At 40.2% G+C, this 26,001-nt stretch overlaps 2 protein-coding genes and 1 long non-coding RNA gene across 12 annotated transcripts in view; 1 reads left to right on the forward strand and 2 right to left on the reverse strand.

Annotated features, from left to right (window-relative positions):
- FLACC1 (flagellum associated containing coiled-coil domains 1) overlaps window positions 1–7,029 on the reverse strand; it is a 37,530-nt gene extending 30,501 nt beyond the window's left edge. For 3 of the 4 annotated variants that reach the window (XM_060410235.1, XM_060410234.1, XM_027965088.2), the window contains exon 1: window positions 6,664–7,029. The gene's annotated coding sequence lies outside the window, so the exon portion shown is untranslated. Of the gene's footprint in view, window positions 1–65 lie in introns of all 4 variants that reach the window. The other variant, XM_027965089.3, reaches the window with a different exon arrangement.
- Window positions 7,030–7,126: 97 nt separating this feature from the next.
- LOC105610222 (uncharacterized) lies at window positions 7,127–18,178 on the forward strand. Of its 3 annotated transcripts, XR_009599385.1 has the most exons (4): window positions 7,127–7,181; window positions 13,213–13,383; window positions 17,161–17,329; window positions 17,732–18,178. It is a non-coding gene; the product is annotated as an uncharacterized LOC105610222 (long non-coding RNA). The 3 variants fall into 3 exon arrangements; XR_009599384.1 differs by having other exon boundaries at window positions 13,213–17,329; XR_006058969.1 differs by lacking the exon at window positions 13,213–13,383.
- Window positions 18,179–18,928: 750 nt separating this feature from the next.
- TRAK2 (trafficking kinesin protein 2) overlaps window positions 18,929–26,001 on the reverse strand; it is an 84,069-nt gene continuing 76,996 nt past the window's right edge. For all 5 annotated transcript variants that reach the window (XM_004004825.6, XM_060410196.1, XM_060410197.1 and 2 more), the window contains 2 exons: window positions 24,429–24,534; window positions 18,929–22,795 (listed from right to left, as the gene is read on the reverse strand). In XM_004004825.6, the coding sequence (XP_004004874.3) occupies window positions 22,117–22,795; window positions 24,429–24,534 (785 nt within the window). In that variant the 3' untranslated portion in view covers window positions 18,929–22,116. The remainder of the gene's footprint in view (window positions 22,796–24,428; window positions 24,535–26,001) is intronic.

Consider the following 26,001-nt stretch of genomic DNA (forward strand, 5'->3'; position numbering starts at 1 on the left):
ACAGATGACAGATTCTGGAAGCTGTCAGGGTGGTACAGGGTCTCGAACATAGCGCAACACCTCACCTCTGGCCACCCAGGAGATCTGACTTGAACGCTGTTTAACATTTGATGTTGTTGTTATTTAGTCGCTCAGTCATGTCCGACTCTTTGCAACCCCATGGACTGCAGCCTACCAGGCTCCTCTGTCCACGGGATTTCCCAGACAAGAATACTGGAGCGGGTTGTCATTTTCTTCTCCAGGGGATCTTCCTGACCCAGGATCAAACCTGCATCTCCTGCGTTGGCAGGCAGGTTCTTTACCACTGAGCCACCTGGGAAGGAGTTGCTGAGTGGTTACTATGAGCCAGATCCACAATAAATGATCAGTTATTGTTATGCCAACTAGACAGATGAGGATAGTGAGGCTCAGAAAGGTAACGGAAGCAAGGAGGAAGCAAGTCACAAAGTTGGAAACAAACACAAGTCTATCTGACTCCTGAGCATTTTCTCTTCCATCAGGTCACACTAGCTATCTCTGAAGTGCAGAGAAATGCCTGTAACAGGTAGGTCATGCACAGACCTTCCTAGAAAAGCAGCTCTGTTACTCAAATTACAGTGCAAGGGAACCTTTCAGGTTCTCTTTCCTGGTCACTGGCCTGAATTGCACAGCCAAAACTCTTCTTCTTGGCTTCATAAAAACAAAAAACTCTATAACAAAGGTCTGCATGAAAAACAACTATCACGTAAACATGGAGGCTTAATCATACTTGTTTATCTTATTTCTTTTCCAGAACTCCGCTAAAATGAGAGTACAGATTAAGAGATATTTAATTCCACAAGAACAGAGAGAGGGAGAGAGGAGACAATATTGCACAAGTGATGTCCATATGGGCTCGGCACTGTGACTCCCTCACTTAGTTCACCATAGAAACTACAGCTTATGGGCCTGCAAAGGACATACAAACCAGTGGAAGCCAATTTCCAGGAGAAAGCCCCCCAAGATGCAGGGTTGGAACTGGTAGATTATCCGATGTTTCGGATGGGTATTCGACATCTGCTGGAGCACATGGTAGGGCAAATGGTATTCCCTCCCCTTCCTCCCCTCCCCCATGATCTGAGTAAATATGTTACCTTCCATGCCAAAAGGGGCTCTGTAGCTGTGGTCAAGGATTCACCTTAACCATATTTTTTTTCCTCTAGTTTTTATTAAAGTATATTTGACATACAATATATTCAGTTCAGTTCAGTTCAGTTGCTCAGTCGTGTCTGACTCTTTGTGACCCCATGGACTGCAGCACATCCAAGTCCAAGTCCAAGGGAGTCCAAGTCTTCTCCAACACCACAGTTCAAAAGCATCAATTCTTTAGTGCTCAGCTTTCTTTATAGTCCAACGCTCACATCTATACATGACTACTAGAAAAACCATAGCTTTGACAAGACGGATCTTTGTTGGCAAAGATATGTCTGTTTTTTAACATGCTGTCTAGATTGGTGATAGCTTTTCTTCCAAGGAGCAAGTGTCTTTTAATTTCATGGCTGCAGTCACCATCTGCAGAGATTTTGGAGTCCAAAAAAATAAAGTCTCCCACTGTTTCCACTGTCTATTTGCCATGAAGTGATGGGACCGGATGCCATGATCTTAGTTTTCTGAATGTTGAGTTTTAAGTCAACTTTTTCACTTTCCTCTTTCACTTTCATCAAGAGGCTCTTTAGTTCTTTCTCGATTTCTGCCATAAGGGTGGTGCCATGTGCATATCTGAGGTTATTGATATTCTCCCGGCAATCTTAATTACAGCTTGTGCTTCATCCAGCCCAGCATTTCTCATGATGTACTCTGCATATAAGTTAAATAAGCAGGATGACAATATACAGCTTTGATGTATTCCTTTTCCTATTTGGAACCAGTCTGTTGTTCCATGTCCAGTTCTAACTGTTGCCTCCTGACCTACATACAGAATTCTCAAGAGCCAGGTCAGGTGGTCTGGTATTCCTATCTCTTTCAGAATTTTCCACAATTTGCTGATATCCACACAGTCAAAGGCTTTGGTGTAGTCAATAAAGCAGAAATAGGTGTTTTTCTGGAACTCTCTTGCTTTTTCAATGATCCAGCAGATGTTGGCAATTTGATCTCTGGTTCCTCTGACTTTTCTAAATCCAGCTTGAACATCTGGAAGTACACGGTTCACATACTGTTGAAGCCTGGCTTGGAGAATTTTGAGCATTACTTTACTAGTGTGTGAGATGAGTGCAATTGTGCAGTAGTTTGAGCATTCTTTGGCATAGCCTTTATTTGGAATTGGAATGAAAACTGACCTTTTCCAGTCCTGTGGCCACTGCTGAGTTTTCCAAATTTGCTGGCATATTGAGTGCAGCACTTTCACAGCATCGTATTTCAGGATTTGAAACAGCTCAACTGGAATTCCATCACCTCCATTAGCTTTGTTCGTAGTGATGCTTTCCAAGGCCCACTTGACTTCACATTCCAAGATGTCTGGCTCTAGATGAGTGATCACACCATCATGATTATCTGGGTCATGAAGATCTTTTGTACAGTTCTTCTGTGTATTCTTGCCACCTCTTCTTAATATCTTCTGCTTCTGTTAGGTCCATACAATTTCTGTCCTCCATCAAGCCCATCTTTGCATGAAATGTTCCCTTGGTATCTCTCATTTTCTTGAAGAGATCTCTAGTCTCTCCCATTCTGTTGTTTTCCTCTATTTGTGTTGATCACTGAGGAAGGCTTTCTTATCTCTCCTTGCTATTCTTTGGAACTCTGTATTCAGATGTTTATTTCTTTCCTTCCCTTCTTTGCATTTAGCTTCTCTTCTTTTCTCAGCTATTTGCAAGGCCTCCTGAGACACCTATTTTGCTTTTTGCATTTCTTTCCCTTGGGGATGGTCTTGATCCCTGCCTCCTGTACATTATCATGAACCCCTGTCCATAGTTCCTCGGGCACTCTGTCTGTCCAATCTAATCCCTTGACTCTATTTCTCACTTCCACTGTATAACTGTAAGGGATTTGATTTAGGTCATACCTGCATGGTCTAGTAATTTTTCCCTACTTTCTTCAATTTAATTGTGAATTTGGCAATAAGGAGTTCATGATCTGAGCCACAGTCAGCTCCTGGTCTTGTTTTTGCTGAGTGTATAGAGCTTCTCCATCTTTGGCTGCAAAGAATATAATCAATCCGATTTCAGTGTTGACCATCTGGTGATGTCCATGTGTAGTCTTCTCTTGTGTTGTTGGATGAGGGTGTTTGGTATGACCAGTGCATTCTTTTGGCAAAACTCTGTTAGCCTTTGTCCTGCTTCATTCTGTACTCCAAGGCCAAATTTGCCTTTTACTCCAAGTATTTCTTGACTTCCTACTTTTGCATTCCTTATAATGATGAGGACATCTTTTTTGTGTGTTAGTTCTAGAAGGTCTTGTAGGTCTTCATAAAACTGTTTAACTTCAGCTTCTTCAGCATTACTGGTTGGGGCATAGATGTGGATTAATGTGATTTTGAATGGTTTGCTTTAGAAATGAACAGAGATCATTCTGTCATTTTTGAGATTGCATCCAAGTACTGCATTTCGGACTATATTGTTGACTATGATGGCTACTCCATTTCTTCTAAGGGATACAATATATTAGTTTCCAGTATACAACACAGTGATTTGACATTTATATACATTATAAGCTAATAAACGTCTAGTAACCATTTGTCACATGCAAAGTTATTACTATGATATTGAGAATATTCCCTATGCTATACATTATATCTCTATGATAGTTATTTTATAACTGGAAATTTGTACCTCTTGATCCTCTTCACCTATTTTGCCCAAGGTTTTACCCTTCTTCTTTCTGGCAACCACTTTGTTCTCTGTATCTGAGTCTGTTTCTGTTTTGTCTTGTTTGTTCATTTGCTTTTTTTAAAAAAATTTAAAAGTCATTGTTAAGGTTTTTGTTGAAAATAACTCACATTCAAAAGGAAAGGCCAATATGGTGTGTTATCAGAATAGAGTAAATCAGAGTTGATTGGCTGATTAAAAAGTCATATGGAAAAGTTGAAAGGAAACTGAGTTTTAAAAGAGTGTAAATAATTAAAATGTTTTAAAATGTTATATTAAAATTAGAAATTTTGTTCTAAAGATATAGAATATACTGGAATGTTTGCAAAAATGAAAAGGGATGATTTGTTTTTTAGATTCCACATATAAGTGAAATCATACTGTTTGTCTTTCTCTGACTTGTTTCACTTGGCATAATAGTCTCTAGGTCCATTCATATTATTGCAAATGGCAAGATTTCATTCTTTTTTTGTGACTTAGTAATATTCCATTATATCCCTCTTCACAACATTCTTTACTAAAATTTCCGTTGGGTTTGGAATCAGTTGGGTCTGATTTTGCACAGGAAATCTGCTTATCATCTGTGGGACATCAATAAATGTACTTTCATTTTTATGAGTCTCAGCTTCCTCATCTGCAAAATGGGGAAAAAATTCATGCCTCCTCACTGGGCTCTCAGGCACATGAAATGAGACCATGTCATGAAAGTTCTCAGCACACTGCCTTGCATACATTAGGGTTTCTAAAACTGGCAATTGAGTTTAGGAACATTATGAAGAAGGTATTTTGTTTACAGAAGCTTTTATTTCTAAATTTGTAGGAGAATAGGCTTTTAAAAAAATATGTGTTAAATTGAATTATGTTTGTTGTAAAGAAAATAACACAGAAAAGCCCAACTAAGTAAAAATAATCCAAAATACTAGCATCTAGAGGTGACCACTGAAAATATTTTGGTGAGTGCCCTCTAGAATTCTCTCTAGTCTAGAGAAACAGATGCATAATTTTCCATAAATGAAAGCAAATTCTACTTACATCCTAGATATGACTTTTTAAACATATAGTCAGTAACTATATACATATACAATCATAGAATTATTTTTAAACTTAAGTTTACTGTGGGGAAATTCCTAAAATGTACAGAAGTAGAGAAAAGAGTACAGTGAACTCACACGTATTGTCACCTAGCTACAATAACTAGCAATTTATGGCTAGTCTCGTCCATCTTAGCTCACCTTTTTAAAAATTGGAGAATAATTGCTTTAAGATGTTGTGCTTGTTTCTGCTGTACAACAATGTGAATCAACTGTAAGTTTACATATACACCCTCCCTCTTGAGACTCCCTGCCCCTCCCCCACCCTACCCCTCTAGGTCATCACAGAGCAGTGAACTGAGTTAATCCACTTTTCTAACACTAGATTATTTTAAAGAAAATTTAAAGCAAATCTATAATTTTAATTATTTAAAACAAACCTTTTAAACAAGACTGAAGACTTCCTTGGTCGTCCAATGGTTAAGAATCTGCCTGCCAAAGCAGGGGGCACAGGTTTCATCCCTGGTCCAGGAAGATTCCACGTGCTGCAGGGAAACTAAGCTCACGTGCCACAAGTACTGAGCCCTCACACCCTGGAACCCATGCTCCACAACAAGAGAGTGGCCCCGCTCACTGCAACTAGAGAAAGCCCACGTGCAGCAACAAAGACCCAAGGGAACAAAAAGTAAACAACAAAAAAAAATTAAAAAGCCTGAAATTTGTTTCTATATTATCATGACTTTGTAAATTTCTCTTCTATGAATGTACCCATTTATAGTTTTAGCTAGCTTTGTAAATAAACATTTGCTTGTTTCCTTTTTTCCCGATTATGCCAATTATGAGCAATGCCTTGGTGCATATTCTTTTGCTCTTAAAAAGTAAAGGCTTCCAAATACCCATGGGAATGATACTCAAAATTATTAACAACCAGTAAGACAAGGGTATGGAACAAGCAGAATAGTTGAGGGTTATGGAGTGTAACAGGGTGACAGAGGACCCCACTCCCATCCCCATACCAGGTAGTAACCACTCGCTGAATCCTGAGGAGGTCTGGGGGTGCCAGGAGAATTGTGGAGGTAACCAAGGAGGCAGGCATGACATTTGAGGGGCTTGAACAATGTATATGAACAGCCAGTATGGCAGTATTTTATATTTCAATAACTGTGCATACAAGCTAAATGTCACCCCTCTGCCTTCATATTCCTCCAAGAGGGAATCACTGTTAACAGCTTTTTGGGTATCTTTCCAGAAATATTCTATAATATTTAAAAAGTTTTTACACACTACACCATGCCTTGCCTTTTTTGGTGTATGTATATCTGGACTTTCCAGGTGGCTCAGTGGTAAAGAATCTGTCTGCCAGGCAGGAAACTCAAGTTTGATCCCTGGGTTAAGAAGATCCCCTGGAGAAGGAAATGGCAACCCACCCTAGTATTCTTGCCTGGGAAATCCCATGGACAGACCCGCTTGGGAAGTTACAAATCCAAGGGGTCACAAAACAGTTGGACACGACTTGGCAACTAAACAACAACAGGGTATCTAATAGATATTTCCATATCAGCATGGATAGATCTAATGCATACACAGTGGCTGGATGTGCATTTTATGGCTCCAAGACTATAGGGGTGTGTGTATGTTTTAGAATCTTGCTCCTCACTCTTTTCCTTTCCTATATCTCTTTCTGATGATTTTACCTGAGACTCATGGACTGAATGTGCCAATTGGTGACCCTGTAGTCACCAGTGTGCAGCTGAGCCTCACATTAATAATCAGAAGAAAAAAATTTTTATGAAACATTTTTCCAAAGAGCTTACCTTGGACTGCCCAAAGATTCGTTTTCCCCATGTAGTTTCTTTTCAATTCAAGAGTCTTAAAGTCACCATAAGGTTAGAGAAGCTCTTTTTCATCAATGCAAAATCAGAATTAATTTTAGGTCAAATCCGGAGGGTTCCAGGATGCGAGACTTTAGTGGTCATTCCAAGTGATTGAAATGCCAGAGCAGAAAATCCACAGTTTTCCAGGGAATCCAGTCAAAGTCTTTCACAAAGGCTGACCTGGCATGAGCATGAATTTCCCTTCTGAAGACAATCCAGTTTGAGTCTTCTAGTATTGCAATGTAAGTCAAACCAGAGGAGAAAGTCACTCCTTCACTCAGACTCTCCAGTGAGAGTTGGAGTTGTGAGATATTTCCTTAGCAGATGGTGGGGGAAGGTTTGTTTCTTTTATTGCTATGGAAACAGAACGGCAGCATCTCATTGGCTCAGGCCCTCAGCTCTTAAGAGAGAAGTCTGGAGAAGCAGCCATTAAGAAACTCTCCAAGATGTGAGACAAGGTATGTTTAAGACATACTACCGGAGGAAACAGAATTAAGTAGCACTCCTAGGCTTAGTAGGCTGTCGCAGGATCTGTGGTGGGTTTTAAATTCTTGTCATTTGCTCACAAAAACCTAAAACTCTAAAGCAGGCACTTTCTTCCTTGAATTTTAGGCTTTGAAATCTGTTAAAGTGCCAGGACCCCGGGGTAGGAGTCCTTTTCAATTACCAAGAAGCTCAGATTTTTTTTGCCGGAAAAGAAGACTGCTTTTACTCATTACAGAAAAAAAGAAGCTTGTTTATCAAAGACCAGTAACTTTTATTTTTATTCTACCGCACCTCACTGTATTGTACATGAAAGTGAAAGTGAAGTCGCTCAGTCGTGTCCGACTCTTTGCGCGACCCCATGGACTGTAGCCCACCAGATTCCTCTGTTCCTGGGATTTTCCAGGCAAGATACTGGAGTGGGTTGCCATTTCCTTCATATTTTATTTTAAAAAATTGCATGAAATAATACCCTTATTACATACTATTTTATCTTTCTTTTTAAAATAATTTTAAATTTTCATTTATGTTTAAAAATTATTTTAAAAATTTATTTTATATTGGAGCAGAGTTGATTAACAATGTTGTGTTAGTTTCAGGTGTACAGCAAAGTAATTCAGTTATACATATACATATGCCCATTCTTTTCCAAATTCTTTTTCTATTTATGTTACTACAGAATATTGAGCAGAGTTCCTTGTGCTATACAGTAGGTCCTTGTTGATTATCTATTTTAAATGCAGTAGTGTGTACATGTTAAGACCAGACTCCCAATCTGTTCCTTCTTTTACTATTTTTAACAATTCTTCTATTTAAAATGAAAGCTGATTATAAATCTACTTTATTGATTTCATGATTTGTCATAAGCCAGAGCTTTTAGAACATTGGTATAAGTTCATCCATTCATTCTACTCCATCAGATCAGTTCAGTTCAGTCACTCAGTTGTGTTCAACTCTGCGACCCCATGGACTACAGCACGCCAGGCTTCCCTGTCCATTACCAACTCCTGGAGCTTGCTCATATTCATGTCCATCGAGTCGGTGATGCCATCCAACCATCTTGTCCTCTGTTGTCTCCTTCTTCTCCTGCCTTCAATCTTTCCCAGCATCAGGGCCTTTTCCAATGAGTCCGTTCGTCGCATCAGGTAGCCAAAGTATTGGAGTTTCAGCTTCAACATCAGTCCTTCCAATGAACATTCAGAATTGATTACCTTTAGGATGGACTGGTTGGATCTCCTTGCAGTCCAAGGGACTCTCAAGAGTCTTTTCCAACACCACAGTTCAAAAGCATCAATTCTTCAGCGCTCAGCTTTCTTTATAGTCCAAACTCACATCCATACATGACTACTGGAAAAACCATAGCTTTGACTAGAAGGAACTTTGTCGGCAAAGTAATGTCTCTGCTCTATAATATGCTGTCTAGGTTGGTCATAGCTTTTCTTTCAAGGAGCAAGCATCTTTTAATTTCATGCCTGCAGTCACCATCTGCAGAGATTTTGAGGCACCAGAAAATAGTCTTTCACTGTTTCCACTGTTTCGCCATCTATTTGCCATGCAGTGATGGGACCAGATACCATGATCTTAGTTTCCTGAATGTTGAGTTTTAAGCCTGGTTTTTCACTCACTTATTTCACTTTCATCAAGAGGCTCTTTAGTTTTTCTTCGCTTTCTGCCATAAGGGTGGTGTCATCTGCATATCTGAGGTTATTGATATTTCTCCCAGCAATCTTGATTCCAGCTTGTGCTTCAGCCCAGCATTTCTCATGATGTACTCTGCCTATAAGTTTAATAAGCAGGGTGATGACATACAGCCTTGACATACTGCTTTCCACATTTGGAACCAGTCTGTTGTTCCATATCCGGTTCTAATTGTTGCTTCTTGACCTGCACACAGATTTCTCAAGAGGCAGGTCAGGTGATCTGGTATTCCCATCTCTTGAAGAATTTTCACAGTTTGTTGTGATCCACACAGTCAAAGGCTTTGGCATAGTCAATAAAGCAGAAGTAGATACTTTACTGGAACTCTCTTGCTTTTTTGATGATCCAGCAGATGTTGGCAATTTGATCTCTGGTTCCTCTGCCTTTTCTAAATCCACCTTAAACATCTGGAAGTTCATGGTTCACGTATTGCTGAAGCCTGGCTTGGAGAATTTTGAGCATTACTTTGCTAGCCTGTGAGATGAGTGCAATTATGCAGTAGTTTGAACATACCTTGGCATTGCCTTTTCTTTGGGATTGGAGTGAAAACTGACCTTTTCCAGTCCTGTGGCCACAGATGAGTTTTTCAAATTTGCTAGCAATATTGAGTGCAGCACTTTCACAGCATCATCTTTTAGTATTTGAAATAGCTCAATTGGAATTCCATCACCTCCAGTAGCTTTGTTTGTAGTGATGCTTCCTAAGGCCCACTTGACTTCGCACTCCAGGATGTCTGGCTATAGGTGAGTGATCACACCATCGTGGTTAGCTGGGTCATGAAGAGCTTTTTTGTATAGTTCTTCTATGTATTCTTACCACCTCTTTTTAATATCTTCTGCTTCTGTTAGGCCAATACCATTTCTGTCCTTTATTGTGCCCATCTTTGCATGAAATGTTTCCTTGGTATCTCTCATTTTCTTGAAGAGATCTCTAGTCTTTCCCATTCTATTGTTTTCCTCTATTTCTTTGCATTGATCACTGAGGAAGGCTTTCTTATCTCCTTGCTATTCTTTGGAACTCTGTATTCAAATGGGTATATCTTTCCTTTTCTCCTTTGCATTTAACTTCTCTTCTTTTCTCAGCTAGGCAATGGCACCCCACTCCAGTACCCTTGCCTGGAGAATCCCATGGACAGAGGAGCTGGGTAGGCTGCAGTCCATGGGGTTGCTAAGAGTCAGACAAGACTGAGTGACTTCACTTTCACTTTTCACATTCATGCATGGGAGAAGGAAATGGCAACCCACTCCAGTGTTCTTGCCTGGAGAATCCCAGGGACGGGGGAGCCTGGTGGGCTGCCATCTATGGGGTCGCACAGAATTGGACATGACTGAAGCGACTTAACAGCAGTAGCAGCAGCTTTTCTCAGCTATTTGTAAGGCCTCCTTAGACAACTGTTTTGCTTTTTTACATTTCTTTTTCTTGGGGATGGTCTTGATTACTGCCTCCTGTACAATATCATGAACCTCTGTCCATAGTTCTTCAGGCACTCTGTCTATCAGATCTAATCCCTTGAATCTATTTCTCACTTCTACTGTATAATCATAAGGGATTTGATTTAGGTCATACCTGCATGGTCTAGTGGTTTTCCCTACTTTCTTCAATTTAATTCTGAATTTGGCAATAAGGAGTGCATGGTCTCAGCTATAGTCAGCTCCGGGTCTTGTTTTTGCTGGCTTTATAGAACTTCTCCATCTTTGGCTACAAAGAATATAATCAATCTGATTCAGTGTTGATCATCTGGTGATGTCCATGTGTAGAGTCTTCTCTTGTGTTGTTAGAAGAGGGTGTTTGCTCTGACCAGTGTGTTATTTTGGTAAAACTGTGATAGCTTTTGCCCTGCTTCATTTAGTACTCCAAGATCAATTTGCTTGTTACTCCAGGTATCTCTTGACTTCCTACTTTTGCATTTCAGCCCCTTATCATGAAAAGGACATCTCTTTTGGGTGTTAGTTCTAGAAGGTCTTGTGTGTCTTCATAGAACTGTTCTTCAGCATTACTCTTGGGGTATAGACTTGGATTACTGTGATATTGAATGGCTTGCCTTGGAAATGAACAGAGGTCATTCTGTCATTTTTGAGATTGCATTCAAGTACTGCATTTCAGACTCTTTTGTGGACTATGAGGATTACTCCATTTCTTCTAAGGGATTCTTGCCCACAGTAGTATATATAATGGTCATCTGAGTTAAATTCACTCATTTTAGTCCATTTTAGTTCCCTGATTCCTAAAATGTTGATGTTCACTCTTGCCCTCTCCTGTTAACCGCTTCCAATTTACCTTGATTCATGGACCTAACATCCAGGTTCCAATGCAATATTTTTCTTTACAGCATCAGACTTTACTTCCATCACTAGTCAGATCCACAACTGAGTGTTGTTTTTGCTTTGGCTCCATCTCTTCATTCTTAAGTTATTTCTCCAGTCTTTTCCAGTAGCATATTGGGCACCTACCCACCTGGGGAGTTCATCCTTCAGTGTACTATCTTTTTGCTTTTTGTACTATTCATGGGGTTCTCAAGGCAAGAATACTTGCCATTTCCTTCTTCAGTGGACCATGTCTTGTCAGAACTCTCCATCGTGACCTGTCCGTCTTGGGTGGCCCTACATGACATGGATCATAGTTTCAGTGGGTTAGACAAGGCTGTGGTCCATGTGAGCAATTTGATTAGTTTTCTTTGATTGTGGTTTTTATTCTGTTTGCCCTCTGATGGATAAAGATAAGAGGCATATGGAGGTTTCCTAATGGGAGAAACTGACTGAGGGGGAAACTGGGTCTTGTTCTGATGGACAGAACAAAAGCTAGTGGAGGTGATGGAATTCCAGTTGAGCTATTTCAAATCATAAAAGATGATGCTGTGAAAGTGCTGCACTCAATATGCCAGCAAATTTGGAAAACTCAGCAGTGGCCACAGGACTGGAAAAGGTCAGTTTTCATTCCAATCCCAAAGAATGGCAATGCTAAAGAATGCTCAAATTACCACACAATTGCATTCATCTCACACACTAGTAAAGTAATGCTCAAAATTCTCCAAGCCAGGCTTCAACAATACATGAACCATGAACTTCCAGATGTTCAAGCTGGTTTCAGAAAAGGCAGAGGAACCAGAAATCAAATTGTCAACATCTGCTGGATCATCAAAAAAGCAAGAGAATTCCAGAAAGACATCTATTTCTGCTTTATTGACTATGCCAAAGCCTTTGACTGTGTGGATCACAATAAACTGTGGAAAATTCTGAAAGAGATGGGAATACCAGACCACCTCACCTGCCTCTTGAGAAACCTATATGCAGGTCAGGAAGCAAAGTTAGAACTGGACATGGAACAACAGACTGGTTCCAAATAGGAAAAGGAATATGTCAAGGCAGCATATTGTCATCCTGCTTATTAAACTTATAGGCAGAGTACATCATGAGAAATACTGGGCTGGATGAAGCACAAGCTGGAATCAAGATTGCTGGGAGAAATATCAATAACCTCAGATATGCAGATGACACCACCCTTATGGCAGAAAGCGAAGAAAAACTAAAGAGCCTCTTGATGAAAGTGAAAAAGTTGCCTTAAAGCTCAACATTTGGAAAACTAAGATCGTGGCATCTGGTCCCATCACTTCATGGCAAATAGATGGGGAAACAGTGGAAACAGTGGCTGACTATTTTTTTGGGCTCCAAAATCACTGCAGATGGTGACTGTAGCCATGAAATTAAAACACACTTACTGATTGGAAGAAAAGTTATGACCAACCTAGAGAGCATATTATAGAGCAGAGACATTACTTTGCCAAGAATGGTCTGTCTAGTCAAGGCTATGGTTTTTCCAGTAGTCATGTATGGATGTGAGTTTGGACTATAAAGAAAGCTGAGCGCTGAAGACTTGATGCTTTTGAACTGTGGTGTTGGAGAAGACTCTTGAGAGTCCCTTGGACAGAAAGGAGATCCAACCAGTCCATCCTAAAGGAGATCAGTCCTGAATATTCATTGGAAGGACTGATGTTGAAGCTGAAACTCCAATCCTTTGTCCACCTGATGCAAAGAGCTGACTCATTGGAAAAGATCCCAATGGTGGGAAAGATTGAAGGCAGATGGAGAAAGGGATGAGAGAGGATGAGATGGTTGGATGGCATCACCGACTCAATGGGCATGAGTTTGAGTAAACTCTGGGAGTTGGTGATGGACAGGGAGGCCTGGCATGCTGCAATCCATGGGATAACACAGAATTGGACAGGACTGAGTGACTGAACTTAAGTGAACTGAACTGATGGGTGAGGACATGCTCAGTAAATCTTTAATCCAATTTTCTGTTAATGGGCAGTGCTGTTGTTTGACCTGAGGCCAAACTACGGTGGAGGTAATGAAGATAATGGTGACCTCCTTCAAAAGGTCCCATGCATACACTGCAGCACTCAGTGCCCCAACCCAGCAGCAGGCCACTGCCGATCCACGCCTCTTCCGGAGACTCCTGGACCCTCATGGACAAATCTGGGTCAGTCTCTTGTGGGGTCACTGTTCCTTTCTCCTGGGTCCTGGTGTGCACTAGGTTTTGTGTGTGGCCTCCAAGAGTCTATTTCTCCAGTCCTGTGTAAGTTCTGTCAGCTCTGTGGTGGAGTTAACGGCGAGCTCCTCCAAGAGGGCTTATTCCATTCCCAGGTGTGCTGCACCCAGAGCTCCTGCCCTTGTGGCAGAGCACTGCTGACCCGTGTCTCTGCAGGAGACACTCAAACACTCACAGGCAGGTCTGGCTTAGTCTCCGTGGGGTCTCCTGGTGCACACAAGGTTTTGTTTAAGCCCTCTGAATGTCTCTGGGGTTTGATCCTAAATGCAATTTTGCCCCTCCTATCACCTTGCTGAGGCTTCTCCTTTGCCCTTGGATATGGGGTATCTTTTGTTTTTTGGTGGGGTCCAACATTTTCGTGTCAATGGTTGTTCAGCAGCAACTTGTAATTTTGGAGTTCTCGCAGCAGAAGATGAGGGCATGTCCTTCTACTCTTCCATCTTGTCCTTACTATCTGCATGCCAGGCACTGTTTGTGAGGTGTGGAAGATACTTTAGTTCCCCTGATCAAAAGGACTGGAAGAAACACGAGCTGGAATCAAGACTGCTGGGAGAAATATCAATAACCTCAGATATGCAGATGACACCACCCTTATGGCAGAAAGTGAAGAGGAACTAAAAAGCCTCTTGATGAAAGTGAAAGAGGAGAGTGAAAAAGTTGGCTTAAAGCTCAAATTCAGAAAACGAAGATCATGGCATCCAGTCCCATCACTTCATGGGAAATAGATGGAGAAACAGTGGAAACAGTGTCAGACTTTATTTTTTGGGGCTCCAAAATCACTGCAGATGGTGACTGCAGCCATGAAATTAAAAGATGCTTACTCCTTAGAAGAAAAGTTATGACCAACCTAGATAGCATATTGAAAAGCAGAGACATTACTTTGCCGACTAAGGTCCGTCTAGTCAAGACTATGGTTTTCCAGTAGTCATGTATGGATGTGAGAGTTGGACTGTGAAGAAAGCTGAGTGCCGAAGAATTGATGCTTTTGAACTGTGATGTTGGAGAAGACTCTTGAGAGTCCCTTGGACTGCAAGGAGATCCAACCAGTCCATTCTGAAGGAGATCAGCCCTGGGATTTCTTTGGAATGATGCTAAAGCTGAAACTCCAGTACTTTGGCCACCTCATGCGAAGAGTTGACTCATTGGAAAAGACTCTGATGCTGGGAGGGATTGGGGGCAGGAGGAGAAGGGGATGACAGAGGATGACATGGCTGGATGGCATCACTGACTCGACGGACATGAGTCTGAGTGAACTCAGGGAGTTGGTGACGGACAGGGAGGCCTGGCGTGCTGTGATTCATGGGGTCGCAAAGAGTCGGACACGACTGAGCGACTGAACTGAACTGAGGGAAACAGACAATTAATAAATTCAATAAAAGCACAATGAAGCTTTTATTGAGGGCCTTACCTCATGTACTGGGTGTGGATAGAAAAGATCCCTTTCTAATTTAATGAGTCAGGCAATAGTTTTAACTAGAGAAAGAATTTAACTAGCTTTGCATATTAGAAAGATAAGTTTGACTGCAGTGTAGACAAACAATTGGAGGGGCCATGGGAGGAAAACCGGTTAGGAGTCTGTGGCAGTGGCCAAATGAGACCCAACAGTGGCCTCAATTGAGGGAGAAGCAGTGGAGATGGAGAGAAAGAGGACACTATAGGACTTGGTGATTGAAGGAGAAGGAGGTGGTGATGATTCCTGGGTCTCTAGCTCAAGCAATTGAGCAGATGGTGGGGTCATTTATCAAGATGGGAAAGTCTGGGGAACAAACAAGTTCAGGGGAAAAGGTCATGGTTTCTTGGACTTGTTGAGTCTGAGGTGCCAGGAAGACATCCAAGAGGTAAGATCTGTTACAGAGTTTGTTACATGTTTGGGGTGTTCGAAAGAAGAGTCTGGGCCAGAAACACTAGGAGTCTTCAAAGTAGATCATATTTTAAGCCAAGGTAGTGGGTGAGATCATACAGGGAAAGGGGGTGTGTAAGAAGAGAAGAGGATCTAGAACAGAGCCCCGAGAAACAATATTTATGACAGTGCTTATCAAACTGTGGGCCAGGTATTAGTTAAAATATGTACAACTATCATGTGAATGATTGTGGCTTAAATCAAAGATGTTCATTAATTTCATGAAATACAAGTTCTGCTGGTCATGCTACTAGGGTTTGTGCAGACTCAGAAACATCATTTTAGAACTGGGTTCTTTCCATCTTTCTGTCCTGCTACCCTCAGTGTGCTGACAGAGGGGAGCCTCATGGTTGCATGATAGCTGCCACGACTCCAAGTACCATGAGCAGACTGGGTGGTGCGTGTGTGTTAGATGGTCATTCATGTCCGACTCTTTGTGACCCTATGGACTGTATCCCGCCAGGCTCCTCAGTCCATGGGGATTCTCCAGGCAAGAATACTGGGGTGGGTTGCCATTTCCTTCTCCAGGGGATAATCCCAACCCAGGGATTGAACCTGGGACTCCCGCATTGCCTGTAGATTCTTTACCATCTGAGCCACCAAGGAAGTCCCAAGATAGGGTGGGGATGACTTCAAAAGCTAAAAGGGAGGGAGAAAAATTACCAAGAGAAAAAGGGGATTGGATTTAGGGGATTGGAGATTTACTTTGAGTCTGTTTATTGGGTGAAAGTTTATATTTAAAGGCTGTCTTATGCCTTTAAATACAGGATTTGGGTCTTGTGTGGAGAGTGGCTAAAAACAAAGACACAAATGAAGTGAGTAAGGAAAACCCCAGCCATTTGTTTGAGGTTCAGCACTGATAACTTTGTGTTTTTTTCCCTCCTTTCCTCTTTTTAGACACGAGGACAACTTTAACAGCTCTAAAACAGCAGAAGGGACAGAAATGAAAGCTTCTAGGAGCTAAGTGTTAACTAGAATTTCTAGGAGCTAAGAGTTAACTGCTCTCTTTTTGGTTGAATTTAGGGAAACTTTGGCATTGCATAAAAGGCTCTTTCCAAAAGACCCATAAAGGGATTGAAGCTACTAAAGTTCTCAGCAACTTTCCCCAAAGCAATCTGTCTTAGTACTTGGAATGGAGGTGAAAGAGGCTAGAATACCAACAGTATAACCAAGAATAAGCTGAATAAATGAATGAGAGAAACAGTGACTTAATTCACACATCATCAAAATTAGTTTGCACATTGGTTGGGGAAATGGGCACCATCTTTTTTTTTTTTTTTTACCACTTAAAATAATTTATTAAAGTAAATGGATCATTGCACAAAAATCCACTGCATTTTTATATACCACCAGCAGTCAATTAGAAAGTATCAATTTTTAAAAGTATCATGCAATGACAAAAGTATCAACAATGAAAAATAATGGACAAAAGTGTCAACAACAAAAAATAAAGTAACTAGGAATAAATGTAAAGTGAAAGAAAGAAAGTGAAGGTGCTCAGTCGTGTCCAACTCTTTGGGACCCCATGGACTGTAGCCTGCCAGGCTCCTCTGTCCATGGGATTCTCCAGGCAAGAATACTGGAGTGGGTTGCCATTTCCTTCTCCATGGGCACCATCTTCTGTAACACTGCAGACCTCATGAAGTGGCAAATGTGATCAGCTGGTGATCGTTTACAAGCTTCCTTCCCATTCATGTCGCTCTGTTTGGTGGCTATAAGAGAATACTCCCAGTGTGGAAAAGTCAGTGTTACTCTTAAGGAGCTCGTCATTATTTTCATTTCTCTTTGATCATTCCTTGTCTTTCCAGATGAGTTAAGGGTGCCAAGATAAACCCCAGAGACTCGTTCAGTAGTTTCTGAATGGCCCCTAGCCAGGGAGCCACCGGAATCATGCACAAGCCTGCACGCCACCCTCACACCTAGACAGGGAGGCTGCTGTCCTGAGCCCTGGACTTTAGAGGGCTCTGTATATCACAGGTATGCTCAAACACCTAACTTTGTTAAAGAGCACATGGGCACTTGATCTTGAACTCGGTTTTGGGATAGTGAGATCTGCAACCCTAAACATCCATTCTCATCATAAACATCATCAGGACCCAGGGCAACACTTCTAGCCATCTCTTGCCCTTTATCTTCAGAACAAAAGATACCCGTGACCACATGCTATCAATGTTTCTGGGTTGTTCTGCTGCTAAGGTCAGAGACCCTGCTTTGGAATGCAGAAAGGACTGGGGCAAGAGCAGTGAGGTGAGAGGAAAGGGAACTTGTTCAAAAACTCTTAGAAAGCTAGAATGCTTGGATTCACCCATAATGAGATACTGTTTCCCAGTGATACTGAGCATTCATTTTTGCTTCATGTTTTCATTTGTAATTCCACAGGTGCTCATATATCGGAGTGGTACTTGGCAGGAACTACATATTGTGGCTGAAGAGCATTTTGCAGTATGGGTCCTGATTATCTGTAAATATATTTATGTATAAAGGTCTAGATGGAATGCAAATGAGTCATGGTGCGAATTGTTCACATTATTGCATGAATTTTGTGGTTGCTTTGAGAGATGATGAAATAGCTGTAAAAGTGGTAGTGAATTAAATGAAATCAAAATACTTTGTAATTTTCTGGCCCATTGTACTGTTTGAATGTGATGTGAAATTCTTGCTTTTAAACAATTCTGCTGAGAAGGTAAAAAAAAAAATTTAATTTAACAAAATTAAACTTTTTAACATATTTGACATTTATACTTTTTCTCTAACTTCTCACATTACCTTTGATGTGCTTCACTCACACTTTCTTATGCTGAAGAATAAAGCACTTCATGCCTGACAGTTGTGTTTTGGCATCTTTGGCAAATCTGTCCAGCATTTTTTCATTAACAAAAAGTATTTTTTTGGCATTTTAGCCTTACTTCATAAAAACTAATTAAAAAAAAGAAAAACCAATACTAGCATAACTCAAACATATGACAAAAACAGAAACAAAAGGCAACAGAATGCTGAAAGCCTCAAATCTTTAGCCTTATTTCATTAGGTTTTTGAACTTCAGACACATCCACTGATAATCATTTGTGAAAGAAAACACAATCAACGATGCTTGGAATATTACTAAATTATATATCAAAGAAGTGGAGACTCATTTCTCACAAAATGCTCATATGAGCTTTAAAAAAATATAGCAGTTAAAATGTGACAGAGAAAAAAGAACATCAAAGAATTTTTTCTATTAAAATCCAACAATTTTCAAATTTAATTTCTTGGAAACAGTTTCTAAATAGTTAAGTATCAATAGTCAGTTGTGGACCATCAGAAATGCATTGCCTCATACTTCCTGAGTCTTAAGGATATGCATATCAACAACTTTAGGTTTTATTTTTTTGTTGCTGATGCTTTGCTGAGGAAACAGTATGGATTCTATTTAAAACATCTAAGAAAATACAGTAATATCTACTTACTACTCATGACTATTGTTGGCAAATAGAACTTGTTCTCTGTACCCAAAACAACATAACAGAAAGGAAAGACAATGCAGGATTATCTGTGAAAAGAACTGGGACAAAACCACAGAAAGACAAAGGAAAATTTAAGAAGATACTCATGTTTATTATCTGATTTACATTCGACAAAGCAAAGGTAGGTGCACAAAGAGCTGTTTGACAAAGTCAAGCCCCAGATATCATACTACAGTATCTCGCTGGCAGCCACAGAGGGCCCCACGCCACTCACTGATAGCTGTGGAGGCAAAGGGGCCACTCAGTGTTGACTCCGCTGTGCTGCGCTCAGGGTACAGGCTTGCAGGCATCCGACATCAGAGGAGTGAGCCACTGAACACCGAGAGCTCTGGTTGCAGATGTCAAGAGTCAATGTTTGAACAACAAGTACTAATTAAGTACCAGAAAAAAATAACAGGCTTTGAATACTGTATAAAAATACACCTTTTCTAGAGGACAGGCTCTTGTGAGCTGCCGATAACATGCCTCCCTTTGTCAAAGTCTGTTTATTCAGGTCAAATCAAGGACATAGAGTACAAAATTTTTTTTTAAAAACTACTTTAACAATGGTCATTAACTTTTTTCCAAGACCCATGGGTAAAGCTATTTACATAAGATTTGGGATCATGATAATTCTGGAGAACTTTTAATTCTGAGTTCACAGGGAAGGTATCCCTCCTAGTAGGCAACAGGATACTCAGAAATACCTGAGGTATAATCATTGAGAACTTTCAAAAGAAAAAAGAAAGATTGGCGTTTTCCAAACTGGCATTATAGTACCTACATAGTGGATACAAGAAAATTAAAATGTGAACTGTCCTAAAGCATAACAGATAAATTAAGAAAGAACTTGCTACAAGGCTCCAGTTCTTACTATCCTCTACACACTATTTCATTATAATAGAGAGTCTCAGGCAGTATTCAAAAATGATTTTAGATGGAAATTTCGAAAACAACAAAACCCAATTTCAAAACAGGATTCATTTCTAGAGACAAGCATCAGTTTATAATCCTTGTGTTTCTGGTGGAACAGCAACATCAGTTTAATTTTCAAAAACCAAAGTATGCTTTTCTTTAATCAGACAGGCTTATTTGGCTGTGAATACACTCTTGCCCTGCCTCTAAAGCGATCATTTTAGCATCAGTTATTTTACAAATATACTAATTATACACAACATGCCCAAATCTTGCTTAATTTATAGCTGTTTATATAATATACATAAACTCTGATAATTTAACACTTTGTACTACTCTCTGGCCCTACATTTTCCTAGATCCTGATGTTTCTTGGCAACTGGCAATAGGAAGATTACTCTCTTAGAGAATAAATAAAAAGCTTACAGAATTGTCTAAAATAAGCACCCCAGAGTTACTTTACGAATTAGAAACTCAAATATTATCACTTAAAATGGGAGTATTTTAGAAACTGAAACATCAGGAATTCTTCTGGTTCACATTCAGGACACTGACATTCACTTATATACCAGCTGGAATCCTTTCTGAACATTTACGTATACAGTCTTCTGACTTCAGAAGGACTGAGCAAGGGAGAGAGAATAGGGAGAGGACACTCTCACTTATAATTCTGAGAAATTTATTTAGAAAAGTCTTATTAAAAGATCTTTAAAAAGTACATAAAACCCACACATTTTACTACTGCATGTGCGTTTTGAGCCCATGAAGCAGCTCTAGAAGAGAGAAGGCCCTCCTCTGGTCTGTAACAGGTGTACAGATGGGAGCAACACTCGCATCAAGAATTCTTCAGAAAATGGCCTTTCACTTTAAGTCAGAACAAAGGGGCAAAACATCTGCTAATGAAACACTGAAAAGATCAAGTAACATGCCTCCCCTTTTCAAAAATACCTAGCCCCCTTCTAGCTTCTCTCCATTATGCCTTTTATGTGATGGCATTTCTTTCTGAACTTCACAGCCGAGATAAAGATCTAGGCAAGCAATACTCAAAAAACAGGTCTGTTTCTTCCTAATTCACAGCCTTGCATCACACTGCTGGAAGCTGAAACCTAATCCCCAAGTTTCACTTTGCCATTTCACATAGTTAAAAACAAAAACAGAATCCCAGAGAAAAAAACAAAAGCTTTGACTTTACCATTAAAAAGTTCATTCTCTAATTCTACAGAAATCAAGAAAAAGGCAAATTTTATTTTATATTAAAAAACAATCTCAAAGCAAGCACCTGGGTTTTACTTCAGTTTATAATAATAGACTGTGCCTGAGAATTTTTGTGCAAATACATGTCATTCTTCATTAAAAACATGCATAGCATATTTTGGGAAAAGTTTACTTGCAATCAGCTTTCCTTACAAAAAACCTTACAGACATAAACACATAACATTCTCAAATTCCTATTGATTGCACTTCTGGCTTAACCCTTCCAGCCTCCAAGGAAATTTCAAAGACATGTAACTATGTTCATACACCTTGGTCATTGCATTTATTCAGAAGAAATATTCTGAAAACGAGATTCCTTGGTTCCAATGTACCCACACTTCCCTTCTTAAAATAAATCCTTCCTACCCCATCCCCAACTTACACTGTTTGAGGGGGATACTGTATAAAAATACAATTTAAAAAACTGAACACTTATTAATTACAAATGCAAAAGGAATGTGGATGACGTTTGGGCTCCCAGGGGTTCAAAGGCCTGAAAACAGAAAGCAAAAAGGGAGTCTCCACTACTCTGATCTTATGAAAAAGGTGAAATTCCTTGTTTGATAATGCAGTGAGCTTACTTTCTGATGGATGTGTAATTTAACCAGATGTTAACAGGGGCCAACATAAAAGCCACATCACTGTCGTCTCAGTAACAGACCGAGTTTACCCCAGCAACCATCTGGAACAGCTTTCTAAAGGCAGTGGTCCAAACTGCTCCTTCTTCTATCCCATCTCCTAACCTAGGTCCTTCCTGCTTACGCTCACCAGAAGTAAGTGTACTAGGAAGTTCAGTATTTCTGGTGTGTTTCAATATTACTGGATTTATTTTCTAGTCACTTTATTTTCAAGACAAGAAAAACCAACTGAAGGACTACATTCAAACTTTCTTCTTTCCCTTGCCTCCAAATACTCATGACCCATTCATTTATACTTCCAAGGTATCAGACAGACCTCAGGCTAATCCTGTTTTCCATTCTTTCATCCTCCCCTTTCTACATTCACAGCCCTTCTGCGACATTCCTTTTCTCTCAGACAAGACTACATATAAACAGTGCAAATCTTTCCTTCATGTGCTAACTTGATAAGAGGTCAGTCAACTGCTGAACTTCAATCCTCCTTCAGGATATCCATTTTGGGGGATGATGTGCAAACTGGGGTACTGAAGCTACCCAACATGACTGGAAGACTCTGATTCCTCCTCAGTCCACTCAGTAAATTGCTCCCTGAATTTAAATAGACAGCAGAGTTTGGTCTTTGAAGACCATTTTCTGCTTTTTGGCTTCTTCCATTTGCCTGGGCCTGGGGGGTCTTGATCACTCTGGCTATCCCCAGTCTCTTCAGCCTGTCCACTAAGTTCATCTTCAACTGGCCAACATCAGGAGGGTTTCGGGATGGTCTCAGGCCATACATCTCTTGGAGGAATGTTTCCGCTGGTCGGGAGGCCAAAAAATTTTCAGAGAGATGCACTTGAGGCTCCACGGGCAAAGGAGAAGGGCAAGGTGAATGAGATGGTGAATTTGGTGGTGTGGAAGGGGTAGACAGGCCTCGAGGGAGAGGCTGCAGGAGAGGGTTCTCTGAAATTGGGCTGTGGTACACTTTAGCAGAGATGCCTCGCTCCTGTAGAAGTTTGGCCAAGCTCATGGTGCTGCTGAAGGTTATGGTGGAATCTCGTCGGTTAGTGATAGATTCACCAATGCTGAGCCTGTAGGACACGGCAGGAGAATTCACCTCCGTGTTTGATGAACTGCTACCACTGCTTGCACAGGATAAGGAAGGGAAGCCAGAGCTTTACAAAGGAAAAAAAAAAAAAAAAAGGCAGGAGGGAGTGTTTGAGAATAAAAAGTAATCCGAAGTGAGCATTTAAGGTAATTACAGTAGTGACCCATAGCAAATGAAGAGGAACAGGTAACACATCAGTATCTGAGGAATGAAAATTCTGATGTGTTACTTCAAAGATCAGTTATTTGTAATTTAGTCATTAACTTACTGAAACATATTTATTTTCACAGAATAGGAAAAAGTTTACTATACTCTTAGATAAATTTATTCTTAAATTTTAACTCTAAAATATGTTACCGGTGGAAATATAACTAAAATTTATGATTAAAAAATCAAAGAAATTTAAATACTGAAGAAAATAAATTCTAGAAATTTTTATTAATATATCCCTTTTGTAAAGCAAAATATACCAAAAGATGATAGCACACAGTTTAACAATTCTTCAATCCTTTAGAAAATACAATTTTTCAAAATTAAATCTAAGATGCTCTTTGAAGGAGAAACTTCATTCTTCATAATATTTTAATTATTCTAAATAATTAAATATTTTAAAATTATTTTAATAATTATTCTTCTCTACTTCTAGTTAACATTATCCCTGCAATGTTCTAGGTATCTCTGGAAACTACCGTAGATTCTTTTGGGAATTCATAGGATAGAAACTGCAGCAATACTGCTTATTGTTCTAGCCTGTGTAGTACATGATTTGGACTGCCCAGAGGTTTCTGCCTTTGCCCTCAGCTTCTGGGAGGTAATCTATGCCATGTTTGCTAGAAGTATGTTTGTTCAGGAAGGAGGCTGGCCACACTAGCTAGATCTTGGGGTGGACTTGGCCATAGCCTATAGTTGTAGGGTGGGGACTGGCTATGCCAGAAAAATCCTGTGATTCAGGGTCGAAGCTTTGGGGCAGTGGACCTGGAGATGAGTTATTATATTTATAGTGAGTTATAACCATATGGATAGTCAATCATGCCTTACACAGTGAAACCTCAGTAAAAGATCTGGACCCTGAAGCTTAAGTGAGCTTCCCTAGTTGGCAGTACTCTGTGTACTGCACTGTCAAACATCAATTCCAGGAAAGTAACGAATCCTAAGGAAGCTTCATGTGTAGAGTCTTCCCAGACTCTGACTTGTCAGAGTCTCTTCCTTCAGCTAATTTTATCCTGTAACCTTTCCGTGTAATAAATAGTAACCATGTGCATGATAGCTTTAAGAGAGTTCTGTGAGTCCTCCTAGAATATCAATCAAACGAGAGCATGGCTTTGGGAAGCTCCTGAACCTGCAGGTGGTATCAGAACCGAGGGCAGTCTTGTACAGAGAACCAGTTCCTCCAGTTGTTCAGTCTGGCTAATTCTCTGTATAGGCTCAGTTGGGTCACTTACTACCTCTCTATCCTTGGACCAGTCACCCAAACGTTCTATGCCTCACTTTCTTCATTTAGACACTACCTACTCCCTCTTTGTCTCCTTGAAAGAGTTATAATCATCAAATGAGAAAATACAATGTGAAAATATTCTAAAAGCAAATTATCACAGAACATTAAAATTCTAAGAATTAAAAAGACAGTAATTAAAAAAAGAAATTTAGTAAAACATATTTGAAGAAAGAAGTAAAGATTCCAACTGCTCAGCCCCTCTTACCTGGGGGTAACCTGAGTGATATCAGAGGGATGTAATATCCTACAGGTGGTAAAGGTAAATGTCGAGTTTGTGCAGGACAGACACTTGCCTGGGTTTGAGGTTGCAACTGAAGTGGAGAATTTTAGAGAATCAAACACAAAATTGAAAGACTAGGTTAATAATGTAGAAAGTTCATTATTAATAATATGACATTTATCAAGTATCTTTTATACAAAAATTCTACAATCTAGAAATGAAATATACACACTGTAATAGTATCCACTGATCAGTACATAGCTGAATCCTTCAAGAATTTGAAACTGTAATTCAAATGGATTTAAAACAGCTTAGAAACAGGAGAAAAACACATTCTGAAAAAAAAAAATATTAAAATCAAACCAAACTAAGAACTAGTCATCCAACTTTCTAGCTAAACTACTCCAGTGGTTCTCAATGTGTGATGTGTACCATGTATTGCCGGGAGAAATATCAATAACTTCCGATATGCAGTGACACCACCCTTATAGCAAAAACTGAAGAGGAACTAAAAAGCCTCTTGATGAAAGTGAAAGAGGAGAGTGAAAAAGTTGGCTTAAAGCTCAATATTCAGAAAACGAAGATCATGGCATCCGGTCCCATCACTTCATGGGAAATAGATGGGGAAACAGTGGAAACAGTGTCAGACTTTATTTTTTTGGGCTCCAAAATCACTGCAGATGGTGATTGCAGCTGTGAAATTAAAAGACACTTACTCCTTGGAAGGAAAGTTATGACCAACCCAGATAGCATATTAAAAAGCAGAGACATTACTTTGCCAACAAAGGTCCATCTAATCAAGGCTATGGTTTTCCTGTGGCCATGTATGGATGTGAGAGTTGGACTGTGAAGAAAGCTGAGCGCCGAAGAATTGATGGTTTTGAACTGTGGTGTTGGAGAAGACTCTTGAGAGTCCCCTGGACTGCAAGGAGATCCCACCAGTCCATCCTAAAGGAGATCAGTCCTGGGTGTTCATTGGAAGGACTGATGCTGAGGCTGAAACTCCAATACTTTGGCCACCTCATGCGAAGAGTTGACTCACTGGAAAAGACCCCAATGCTGGGAGGGATTGGGGGCAGGAGGAGAAGGGGATGACAGAGGATGAGATGGCTGGATGGCATCACCGACTCGATGGACATGAGTTTGGGTAAACTCCGGGAATTGGTGATGGACAGGGAGGTCTGGCGTGCTGCGATTCATGGGGTCTCAAAGAGTTGGACACGACTGAGCGACTGAACTGAACTGAACTGATGGGATCTACAGGTCAGAACTACTTTCACAGCAACATTAAGATGCTGTCTGTCTTTCCTATTGGGCTGGCATTTGCACTGCTGACACAAAGGTGACACTGGGTAAAGCTATTGGCTCCTGAGCACAAAACAGGGCAAAACCATCAAGTGGTATTAGCATTTCTCACTGCTGTCCAATTATGGTAACAAAAAATAAAAGGCCAAATCCACATTAAAATGCCCTTGATGAAGCAGTATAAATTATTAAATCTTGGCCCTTGAATTTTTTTAATATTCTATGTGATGAAATGGGAAGTAAGTATTAAGTA

The sequence above is a fragment of the Ovis aries genome, chromosome 2 (genome assembly GCF_016772045.2).
Source record: "Ovis aries strain OAR_USU_Benz2616 breed Rambouillet chromosome 2, ARS-UI_Ramb_v3.0, whole genome shotgun sequence".
Lineage (NCBI taxonomy): Eukaryota > Metazoa > Chordata > Mammalia > Artiodactyla > Bovidae > Ovis > Ovis aries.